At 40.3% G+C, this 12,714-nt stretch overlaps 1 protein-coding gene across 1 annotated transcript in view; it reads right to left on the bottom strand.

Annotated features, from left to right (window-relative positions):
- The window catches only part of ASS1 (argininosuccinate synthase 1), a 681,159-nt gene that overhangs the window by 215,664 nt on the left and 452,781 nt on the right, over nt 1-12,714 (bottom strand). Inside the window, exons 11-12 of the mRNA XM_044057968.1 lie at nt 3,696-3,780; nt 99-163 (exon numbers count right to left, since the gene is read on the bottom strand). Coding sequence (XP_043913903.1) covers nt 99-163; nt 3,696-3,780 — 150 coding nt within the window. The remainder of the gene's footprint in view (nt 1-98; nt 164-3,695; nt 3,781-12,714) is intronic.

Genomic DNA, 12,714 nt, shown 5'->3' with positions numbered 1-12,714 from the left:
CACTGAAATGGTATGATGCACTCTTCAGTGACCTTCTGCAATCTGTTCCTAGCCTTTACGCCCCCTCCCTAAACACAGCAAACATCTGTACTCCTTACCTCGTGATTTCATGCCAATATAACGGTTCTCTACAATATCAATTCGCCCAACTCCATGCTTCCCTCTGTAAATAAATCACAAAAATCAATTAGTGTCAGGGACACACACACACACACACACACACACACACACACACACACACACACACACACACACACACACACACACACACACACACAAAATGCAAACAGGCCTTTAGTTACTAAATGAAGTTAATTGTTGGGGGCAATATGGTGTGCACTAAGAGATCAATCATCAGACAAAGGCAGTGATAAACTCCACAAAGGCTATTCTGCTTCATTAATGGTTACTCAACCGCTCTTTAAAGTTATTTAAAGAGTGGCAGTTTCTCAATGCAGTCTCGGATGGAGGCAACCTTACACTAAGCATCTAGGTCACAACTAGGAATTAAGCAAGAAAATAAGTTAAAGGTATAAACACCAGACTGAAATCTGTTAACAAGCACCCAATTGCAGTAGATGTATAGGATCTCAAAGAGATTTTATTTATTGTGGTTCTGGGAAGTATTAGAAGTTGCTTTAGTCTGCCTGCCCCACCATTCAATAGATTTAATCAGTAATGCACAGCATTTTCAATGGTATAACTTTTGTACTTGCAGGTATAATAAAAATCTCTCATTTCTACAAGCTGATGTGTTGCATGCAACGAGCTCTTTCCTCCTAAAGTTAGGGTTTTAACTATTATTTTTATGAAATTTCATAAATACAGCAATGGGACACATTTCCACTCATCTAAGCACACAAAAGGAATGCTATTCAGAGCGACACACTGAGAAAACAATTTAACAACATAGAACTGCACTGTCACAGGGTGGGATAAGTATGCTGGTGCACAAGTGACTTTGGGCCTGTAGCAAACACTATTCACACCACCAGTTCACAACAACAGAAGTAACAACCCAGGAATCTGGAGTATCCATCTTCAACCTACAACCAGTATTTCTATTAGCTGAATTTTTCTAGGTGCAGCATTTGACATTTCCAAGTCTCCTCCCAAGCAAATATGGTAACTGGACAAAAGTACCATACCAGTTTTTAGCAGAATATAACTAAATGCTCTTGCAGGATTAATGCCATTTGTATATACTGTATTCTATAGGACTCTTCTGTGCAGAAAGTAGCAACAACATTTACGATTCTACGACAGTAGGAAAGTATTAACTTATACACTGAGCATTCATTCATTAATTCTCTTACACTTTATCTAAATCAGAGTCATGGCAGTGCTGCAGTCTATTTTAGCAGAAAGTAGGTGCAAGGCAGGGAGGCAGAAAAACTAATCCTGGGTAGGATGCCAGTTTGTTTTGCAGGATACACAGAGAAACACACCACACATACCTATTATCCACATGTTTTGCGGATGTGGGAGGAAACCGATCCTGTAATAACCTCCAAGGACATGTAGACTATACAGAAAGCACCCAGCTGAGAAATGAACTGGAGCACAATGCCCTGTGAGCCAGAAATGTTAATTGAAGTGCCACTGTACCATCCTGTATTTTGATGAAAAATCCATTTTTCCTTCACTCCACTGTTGTGGTAAGGGAAACTACTGTTGTGCTTTAACCTTAGACAGGAGACTGTATCACTCAATGACATTTTACTCACAAATGAATGATTTTAAGTGGTTACATGTACCTATTTTACTGAAAGGAGAAATATCACATATGAAATAAGGATAGGTATGGATTTCCTACTGAACACTGAGCAGTGAAACTGCACAAGCTTTATGTTTCTGCAAATATATATTTTCACATCAAGAAATGACACAAAGCACATCGTATCTATAAATACAGGCACGCTGATAACGTTTTACAGAAGAAGTGGAAGCCATGGATCCTCTTCAGAATGATGACGACACAAAGTGGAACAGAAAACGTCATGCAAACAACCTTGGCCCATGCACCAAAATGGAAGCAATCTCCTCTGAACCCTGACATCTCTGCTGCTTACAGCACAACCTTGAGGAAAAGGATGTGTTATCCTCCAGAAATTATGCAGCCAGAGTTTACACACTAATGGTGAGCTTCAGTATTAGCCATTTTAATTCTCCTCATTGCTCGTGTGTTTAATATGTGTTCTATACAAGTACTGTCTGCAACTAACACATTTCACATGTCCATTGGAATTTTCTTCAGCACAGAACTACCACATTTCTTCATCTTCCAGGGCAGTGATATGTCTAAATGTTAGTAAATAACTGTCATAATAATAACACTTCAAAGTCAGCTTCACTGCCACAATTCAGTCAGTTTACTATCCACTCCCCCGTTGTTATCATTTTATATCTGCAGTCACTTTAGGGTTTAGGAAACAGTTTACAAAGTCAAACCCATTTTATAAAGTCAGTATAAACAAACACCAACAAGACATTTAGGTGGTACAAAAATGAAAACGTGGGGTGGGGGTTATAGTCCAACAGCACATCATCTATATGTATTCTAATATAATTTACCTTCCTTTGGTCAAAATTTTTCTTGTTGAACACGATAAAAGCCAGTATATGTGACTGAAAATCGTCTGAATGCACATACCAGCTTTTTACATGTGTGTGACATCATGGTACAGTGGGGGTATTGGAGAACTTGTCCTTTCTCTGCTGTAGTGCAATCTTGGAGTTGGTATATACAACTAGCATGGGGTGTTGGGGGGGTAGAGTCGGGTGGAGGGGGCTTGCACCCTCCGGAGAAAAAGTTTCACTTTGTTTTTTGCTTTTTTTTCGATCAACTGGTGAGTGCTTGATCATTTCTCGTTCGATGTTTTGAGAAATGAACATATACCTATAACTATATATGTATATATATCTATAGCTATATATATATATATATATATATATATATATATATATATATATATATCTTTATCTATCTATATGTACATATATGCGTGTGTGTTTTTTTGAATATACTTTAGCAGTATGGCACTCATTTGATAACTTGGGCATACTCATACACTTGGGGGGAAATAAGGGAAATACACAAACCATAATCAAAGGGTACTCCATGAGCTGTTGCTTAACATGGAACCTCAGGTCCCACACGATAAGCTGGGACTGCACTCTGCTTTATAATATTCAGCTTGATCGTAGTGCAACCAAACTTGTTTTGGTTTTATCAAGAGTTATAGGTTACTTAGCTTTAACACAAACAGAAAACTACTTAATTCGGCATATAGGCATAGTATATAATTCTGGGATTAAAAGTAAGGAAATTAAAAAAAATACCATATCAGAGGGGTTGCAGTGTAATAAAATATACAAGACAAAACTTTGCACCCAATAAATGGTATTCTTCAGTGACTGAAAGGCACACAGTTCTGAAAGTGTAGGACCATTTCACATTAGTACACATCCACAAAGAAGTTAAAGCCATTACATAGAATAGCCACTTTGCTTTCTTAGGGTCTTCATTAATGTGTGTGTGTGTGTGTGTGTGTGTGTGTGTGTGTGTGTGTGTGTGTGTGTGTGTGTGTGTGTGTGTGTGTGTGTGTGTGTGTGTGGGCACTGCAGGCCAGTTTGAAACATGCAAATATATATTAGTATCCAATACACTATTTTATATTATTAATAAATCTTACCCAATTTCATTGAGATATATAAACAAGTCCAGTGCTGAAGTATGTACTGTCTTATCGTTGAGATTGGTAACTTTCACAGGGACACCTGGTAAACAAGAAAAAAGTACAGAAGCATAGAGACGGAGGAGGAATAGAGACAAAAAAAAAAAGAAAAGATTAAACATCTTAAACATCTTCACTGCTTTTATATTAAAAGATATGCTGGTTAGGACTTTTAAACACATTTAAAATTCTGTACAAGAAGTCTAAGTGCTCAATATTTAAAATAAAATGAAAAAAGAATTGCCAATGAAATGGTCACCTTTTTATGCCTGTGAAATTACAACCAGGTCCCTGACTAATTGAATTTCATGCTACAGCATTGTTTTGTGATATAGCACCTTCTGTCCCACCAGCCTCTTATGCAGGCCAAACAAATGAGTGAACAGAAAACAGTGTGTGTGTGCGCCTTGGACTTTCATTCTTTTTGGCACACTCACTGTGCATACGGGAGACACACACATGCTTCAAGTTATTCGCCTGACAACCATGAATACATCCCAGCCAGCCTTTTCCAGGGGAAGAGCCCAATGAATTAATTATTACCCTGAAAAAAATGCCAAGAAAAGGTGTGTGTGTGTGCGTGCGCCAGGGAGGGCCTTGAAAAGAAGGGAGATGTCAGACGTTTTCTTTAGTAGTGTGAAATGGGCAATAAATGTAATAGGAAGCTGACAAGGGGTAGAGCAGACAAAAAGAAAGCTGAAAGTTGGGTGCTAATCGCCACTCCATCTGCCCTCCTCATTAGCATTTAGCGCGCTGTTTCCAATCAGAGCAAAATAGGTCCCTTTCAGCTTTTACTGGTGTAAAATGTAAGCCCCCCCCCTCATAATGAGTTTTAAGCTCTGTTGGCCAATACTCCATGCCTGAGTATTGTCCACTTCCAGTCACCCCCAGTCTGCCAGCAGAGGAGCACGATATTGTTTAGGCTGTTGTTCAGGAAAGCTGCTTATCTTTAAAATAGTTAATAATTAGATTAAAACTTCAAATAAATTAACTAGGGAATGAATGGGATTAGTAGGAGCCTTTTGTATGCCTAGGCCATTAAAATTTATCAGATTTTCACACATCTAGCCAAGACGGTTGTGAAGTGACATAAATAGCAAAGAGTATGCCTTAGAAAGACTAAGTTTATAAAAGAGAGGTACTCCAGAAATGAAGTAAATCAATTGTCTACTAAATCTTTCTGTGATGGTCTTAGAACAGTAACACATTGGGAGGCTTTCCAAGACTGCATTTTAAATTCAATCATTGTATTTGCTATTCATAAAAACCCTGTACTGTGGTACTGTGGTAAATGTATTCAGTCAGTTGGAATTATGGGTGCAAAATCATTCGATTTAGAAAAGCAATTCGACATTAGTCTCAACCGATTTCACTGCTATGCCTGTCAAGAGTTGCACGCATGTGGGTGTGATGCAGTTTTATACAGTTGCCTATACATTAGCTATAACCAAAGAGTGTTGAGAATCTTATTACAGAAAGTAAATCAATTAATTTCAGAAAAAGTAAACAGTTATTAATCAAAAAAATACCTCACTCCTACATCTTCATAATCTGCACTTGATATTTAAAATATACCAAGTAACAGCACTAGTCACTCGGCCTGTATGTGAAAACTAAATTCATATCTGACAAGGAAAAAAAGTAAAAAAAAAAAAAAAAAAAATTAATAAAGTTTCTTAACAGTGTACTAGCACTGCTGATGCCTTATGCTCCTCCCCTATTTCTGTTTTCACTCTAGAATATTTTGCCTGAGAATGAAAAACAGCTAAGCTCTTTGTTCTTCTTCTGTAAGAGGCTGAGTGAAAAGAGAGACTATTTGGTACAATACACTACACTGTAAGAGAAATAAATAAAAAAAAACTTGCATGTCAGCTTTTAATTATTTTTCTAACTGATGCTTCTATGGAATAAACATTAGCCAAAACATACCAATCATTTAATTGATCCAACCACTATTTCCAATAAATGACATCAAAGCATTTCTAATCTAAAATGTACAAAAAATTTAATTTTACCAGATAATTTAATTTAGACAATAAATTAATCTTGCACCAAAACCAGTCACTTTTGCTGAACTGCCCAGCTTTGACAGCATAACATATGTCTGCAATCTGCTTTATATATCCATTCTACTCCTCTGTCATAGTTCATGTTGGTGTGAATGACATGACGTACATCACTGGACTATATGAAGACAGACATGGTCGAGCTCTCAGAGTATGTGTCCCAGGCAGGTAAGTCCCTAGCCTTGAATAGTATACTACCCTCACCTAGAATGATGCCACAGTATAAACAAAAAAATGATTGAATTCAATAATAGGCTTATTTTGGTGTCATTCCAAGGGGCCCCAGTTCCTGTCTGTCTGGGAAGCCATGGTCGACAAACCTCGCTGCTTTGCCAGAGACCGTTTGCACCTGCCAGCCCTAGGCTTTCAGCTGCTGGCAAAGGCTCTTGCCTCCCCCTTAGTGCCTTTTTCAGGCAAGGTCTCGAAAACATTACCGACAAGAAATTAACCAATCAGAACAAAATAAGAGTTATACTGATAAATGCTAGGACCTTAAACCAAAAACTGCACTCCCTGGAAGCACTTCTATCACTAGAAGATGCAGATGTTTGTGCAGTCACAGACACCTGGTTTAAGGCCTCAGACAGTACCCTGCCCCTGCAAGGTTTCAATGCCTTCCACACCTTTAGACTGCAAAATGAATGTGTGAAAACCAAAGGAGGCAGTGTTTCAATCTATATTAGAGATAACCTCATGTCTAGTTAGAATGGACAACTCCATGGAGTTGCTCCAGGTTCAGGTTACAAAGGGTAAGACCCCTATTCAAGTCCTAGCCAGTTATAAGTCCCCCTCCATGGGTCACAACACCCTCAAAGCCTACTTAACCAAACTGAAAACAATCCAAATTTTACTGAACACACTGGTTATGGGGGATTTCAATTATCCCACTTTCAAATGGGAAACCTATGCTAGCCCAAATTGCTAGCACAAAAGTTCCTTGACTTTGTGAATTCACATGCCCTGGAGCAAATTATCCATACCCTGACAAGAGAAACAAACATTCTAGATCTGGTCCCACCAACATGACAAACAGATGCACTGCTGCAACTGTGCTGGACCCTCATTAGTTAAAACTGATCACAAGTCAGTCACCTTCAAACTGACTCTAACATCAGAACTCACAAAGGGTGAAATCAAACTAAAAAACTTCACCAAGGCAAACTATACCCTCTTAGGTGAAGGTATAAATGCATTCCAAGCCCCACCACAAGTTGAAAGTGATAACTACACCGAAGCATACACTAAAGCCCTGTACAATCACTTGCAGAAGTATATAAAATTGGCTGTACCAGATAAAATCAAAGCCAGTGCACCAAGTAAAAATAAGCTGCCATGGTGGACTTCCAGCATGAAACTCTACGATAAATGCAAAAAGTTGCTGCCCAAGAAAACAAAGACAAGGACTCAACAAAGGAAAAGCACCCTCCTCAGCCTTAACAGGCAAATAAGACAACTTGTCAAATCCTCCAACAGCTCCTTTGAGAGAAACCTAGCAAGTACTGCCAAGGATAACCATAATGCCTTTTACAGCCATGTACGTAACAGTTTACCATCAAAATGTTGATTGCAAATAGTTGAATGTGCACATCATCGAGAAATTTACGTGAAATTTGTACTGCTGATTTTACAGAATGCTGAAAAAAAATTAACGTCGACATTTCTGACTGCTCCACACCTAAAAACAAGTGCTAACATGGGTCAAAAAGGGGGTGAGATTTTGTGGTTTGGAATACCGGTGTTCGATTTTTTTCAACAGTCAGTGTTGAGTTTGTGTAAGTGGTGTCAACGATGTACAATCAACATTATGATGGCAAACAGTACGCAACCTAAAGAGTAGGACCCAGGCATGTGCAGAACTGGTGGCCAATAGTATCACACACACTGACCCCACAGAGATAGCAAACCTGCTAGCGGATAGGTTTGGTGAAAATTTCAGTCCCTTATCCTCTCCTAACTTACAACAAACTCTCCTCAACCCCCCCCCCCCACATATCTGAACAGCAGGTCCTCAAAGCCCTGTTCAAGGTAAAGAACACAGCCTCTATGGAACCAGATGACATCCCAGGCTGTCTTCTAAACAGGCTAAAACATGAACTAGCACCACCACTGAGTACTCTTTTCAGTCATAGTCTAACCACAGGCTTTGTTCCTGCAGAATAGAGAAGAGCTACAGTTATTCCCCTCCACAAAGATGGCCTAGCAACAGACCCAGGGAATTACAGACCCATAAGCCTGACCAGCCTCATCTGTAAAGCCATGGAATGTATCATTATGGACCTCATAAAAAGAGACTTAGGTGACCTCCAAACCCTAGATCCTATCCAATTCAGCTTCATGAAGTGCAGATCCTGTCTGTTAAATCTAGTGGATTTCTTTGAAAGTGTGACCAAGGCCATTGATGAGGGCAAATCTCTGCACAAAGCATACCTCGACTTTGCAAAGGCTTTTGACACAATCAAACATTCAGTCATTACCAATAAACTTAGCAAACTGAATGTAAATCCCTTCATTGAAGATGGGTTGCCAAATGGCTCACAAACCGAACACACACTATCAAAGTGGGTAATTCCACATTAACCAGCAGACCTGTTACCAGCGGGGTGCCACAGAGGTCAGTGCTGGGCCCACTACTGTTTGGTATATACTTCCCAGAAGTTTAGGTCAAAACTAAAGGGTTGTGGCTGACCAAGTTTCCAGACGACTGCATACTAGGTGCAATCATTCAATCCCCAAATTATGTCAGTATACTCCAGGAGGGTCTCACGCAGACTAACGACTGGTATATTAATCATGGTTTCAAATTAAATGCAAAGAAATGCATCATCATTCCCTTTGGCACAAAAAATGTCCCTTCACACTTTCAAATCAATAACAATATCCTAAGTACCAATGAAGTGGTAAGGCACCTGGGATCACAGGTTGACCGAGACCTTAACTTTGACCACTACATGTCTACTGTTGTAAGGAAAGCTTTCCACATAGCTCACATGATTAGCAAAGGCATTGCCTCAAGAGCAAAATAAGTTATATCCCCCTATACTTGGCACCACTTATCCGGCCCATAATTGAGTATAATTCCCCATTTGGTATGCACTGTACTAAGCACCTGCAGCAATTTGAGAGACCTCAGAGGTTTCTAACAAAGAACATCAAGGGCCTCCAGCATGTGCCTTACACACACCAACTAAAATTCCTGTCACTATACTCCATATCAAATAGACTTCTTAGGGGAGACTTATGCCTGGTCTACAGAGCAACCCAAGACCCACACCTAATGAACTTACTGCATATCCGTAAATCAAATGGGTTTAGGGCTACCCATTCCAGGGACTTAAACATGGCCTGCGCTTGATTACAACATGGTGAAGGGAAAGATTTATCTCCCAGGGACTGCCACGTCTTTGGAACTGGCTACCAATTCATGTGGAACACAGCAATGATGCTGTTCAAGAGGAACCTGGATGAGTGGATGGGGCACAATAAATTCTTACCAGGGATAGTACGCACAACCCTCCTGGTCACGGGCAGTCATCACTAAATGCAATCTTATGTATTGACTAGTACTTCTATGGTATTACATTGGGTTGAAACGGCTATGCTTAAAATGACCTCTGCGTTGATGGCCTAGTAATCTCTTATGATCCTATCGAGAGAGTAAATGGTACCCAAATACCCAGTTAAAGTAAGTAAACCTTTACCAGCAGATAAATAAGAAATAATGGTGTGATAGATTCTTATCCCTTACCTAAATGTCAAGCAGAGAAGCCCGCTCGCTGCATTCAAGGTAAACCTAGTCAATTGGGTGGGCAGCCCAGATTCTTTCTTAATCTATCTTGTGTTACCTTCTTTGAGGCTAGAGGGAGCTTTTAAACAAGGGTTTTGGCTACGCTTATAATGGTCTGCAGATTGATTTGCTACTACTTGTGTATAAACTAATGAATCCATTCTTACAAGTCACATCCAGCTCCTGTAGCAACACCGCGAGCAGCCATCGTCATGTACAGAGTTTAACAGGCAAGTAGGGAATGGAAGGAGATTGCAGGCATTTCTTCCATAACACACACACACACACACACACACACACACACACACACACACACACACACACGCAAGGGACAATTTACATTTAACAATCTGCCTCTTGCACGTCTTTAGGAGGTAACAGGAAGCCATTAGTAACCAGTGGAAACTGAAGCAAACACAAGGAAGACATGTAGACTCCATGCAATTTGCCTGATAGTAATGGGCTAAATCAGTGAAGTCTGAAACAAAGTTTCAAATGTTTTCATTTGTATTCTTTAAACTTTACATTGGTTAATGCATTTGTTTCTAAAGGGCACGATGCTCTTAACCAGCTTATGGTATGAGTGACCATAATTTGATCATGCATATCTAAAATCCTTGATGGCAGTTCTCCAAAAGCTGTCATTTACAGCTGTCTGTTACATTTCAAGTAACAGAACAGCTTAAAATAAGCATTTTTTGCAGATAAGGAGGTGAGGCTACCTTACTTTCTGAACTTAAGTGTACCAGCTATACAGCTGCACAGCACTGGGGTAGGGAGAAACTCTTCAAAACTGTTCACAGCTCTTTCAAGAAAGCATCGGTTTCTCTCTAGTATGAGCAGGCAATTTCTGAGGCATCACAAGCTGGGAAACATGGGAAAGCCTTTAAATGAGTCTAGCTGAGGTGATGGCGTGTGTAAAATATATTGTTAACTTTACAACTCTGGGGGATTTGGAGGGCTGTCGAGGAGTCCATTGATCCTCTCTAACATGAACAAGTGATTTCTAATGTTTCACGTACCTGGAAACATGAAAAGCCACTGAACTGGTCTTACTGGTACATGTACGTGAAACAGCAAAAAGTATACTGCTAATTGAGTGATGGGGCAAGCCCTCATCCTATGCAAACGGTTCACTCCCTACATCTCCTGCTTAGTATAATTTTGAGTCACACAACCTCTGGGAAGCTTAAGAAAATGTCCTTAAACCATCCACTACATAAGCAGGGCTAATTCAACCTACAGTTCCTGGTTCACAACTAGTGACTGCTGCTTCACTCTACAGATCAACTTTGTTACTGATGTAAATCTGAATTTGTCCTGTGTGAGCTGAGTAGGCACTTAAGAGCGAGAAACAAAACTTGTATTAAAACTATGTTTAACAAAAGGAACAACAATTCTGTTTCAATGAAACTTTATTCTTTCACATCACTCTATTAACAGTGTGTCCTCATTTCTGCTGAATACACTGTCTTGATTATTGCACTAAAAGATTTTCCATATCTCTACACCCTTAACTTTCCCTTCCTTCTAAGCATCTACATGCATCTTATGTTCTGATCCTCATTCTTTACCCTACTCCCACATGATGTATATAAAAAAAGAGTTTACAATCTACCACTTTACTTTAATTTAGTACATATTTTTCTTATTTTATCAACCTCTTTGTACTTATAGGTTCAAAGTTTCATAGGTAGGTACTAGGCTATCAGCCCAAGGGCCTAAGTAAGCCTAGCCAACAAGGTTCCCTGGCTTACGCCACCCAAGAAAGTTATTTTCCTCTGCCACTGTCGAGCAGAGCCACAGAAGTGATCCCTGGGGTGTATTTCCTATTTCCCATCAACTCATCAAGATTTTTCTTGAGGAGTGATATGAGGAACTTTACTTGACATAGATGGGTAGTTTGTTCCACAGTATGGGAAGTCTCTGGGACAGGAATCTATCCCATCAGCATGCCCTGTTTATTGTGGTGACAAGGTTGAGGTCCCTAGAGCATGTAGCTCGGAGGGACTGGGATTTCTTTATGTGTAGCATGTTCAACAGCTCTGGGTTTGACATAGCTTTATATGTTAGGCAGAGATCACCTCAGAGTAGGCGATGTGCTACGGAGTAAAGCTGGAGTTTTTTTTAGATGCTCAGTGTAGGCATCTGTTTGAGGCCAGTAATCCTCTTTGTGAGGTACTTCTGTGGCCTTTCCAGCTGCTGCAGATGTCTTGTGAGGTACATTCCAAAAGGGGCATTGTACTCTATGATGGGTCTAATCAGTGTCGAGCAGAGGGGAACAATAACCTCTTTTCCTGGATGAGAACCCTTCTGTGAGGAGGTGTGCTGTGTAGAAGGATTTCCTGACTACTGTGGCGATGTGATTATCAAAGGAGAGACTACTGTCCACCTGGGTCCCAAGGTGTCTTATCACACATTCGGCTTTAAGTAGACTGCCGCCTATGTGGTAGTTCATGGGTACAGAGTTTTTACCAAAGGGGATGACAATGCACTTTTTGGCACTGAGCTTGAGGCCATGGCCCTGACACCAGACATCTGTCTCAATGAGGTCCTTCTGTAGGATGTCCACATCATTTGGGGACTCGACTATGGCTCCTAGTATGCAGTCATCTGTGAACTTCGTTAGCCAAAGGCCTTCGATGTTAGCATGTACTTCAGAGAAGTAGACACCAAACAGGAGAGGTCCCAAGACTGCAAGACTGAACCCTGTGGTACTCCACTTGTCACTGGTTTGAAGTTAGATTTGGAGTCTGCAACTTTTACAGTGTGGGTTCTGTCAGTGAGCCAGTTGGCAACCCATCTTGTGACGTAGGGATTTATACCTAGTTTAGTGAGTTTAGCTATAATTCCAGAATGGGGGATGGTGTCAAAAGCCTTGGCGAGGTCAAAATAGTCTGTGTGAACCACCTTACCCTCGTCTATGGCTTTGGTGACTGCCTCAAAGTCGATCAGGTTCAGGAGGCATGATCTGCCTTTCACAAACCCAAACTGGGTGGGGTCCAGAGTTTGGAGGTTACCAATGTCTTTGTTTATGAGTTCCATGAGGATACGTTCCATGGCCTTACAGATCAGGCTCGTCAGGCTAATAGGGTGATAGTTCCTGGGATCAGTTGTGGCTCCCCCT

Source organism: Protopterus annectens, chromosome 16.part0 (assembly GCF_019279795.1).
Source record: "Protopterus annectens isolate FY-2018-M chromosome 16.part0, PAN1.0, whole genome shotgun sequence".
Classification (NCBI taxonomy): domain Eukaryota; kingdom Metazoa; phylum Chordata; order Ceratodontiformes; family Protopteridae; genus Protopterus; species Protopterus annectens.
This window is presented reverse-complemented; position numbering and strand designations above follow the sequence as displayed.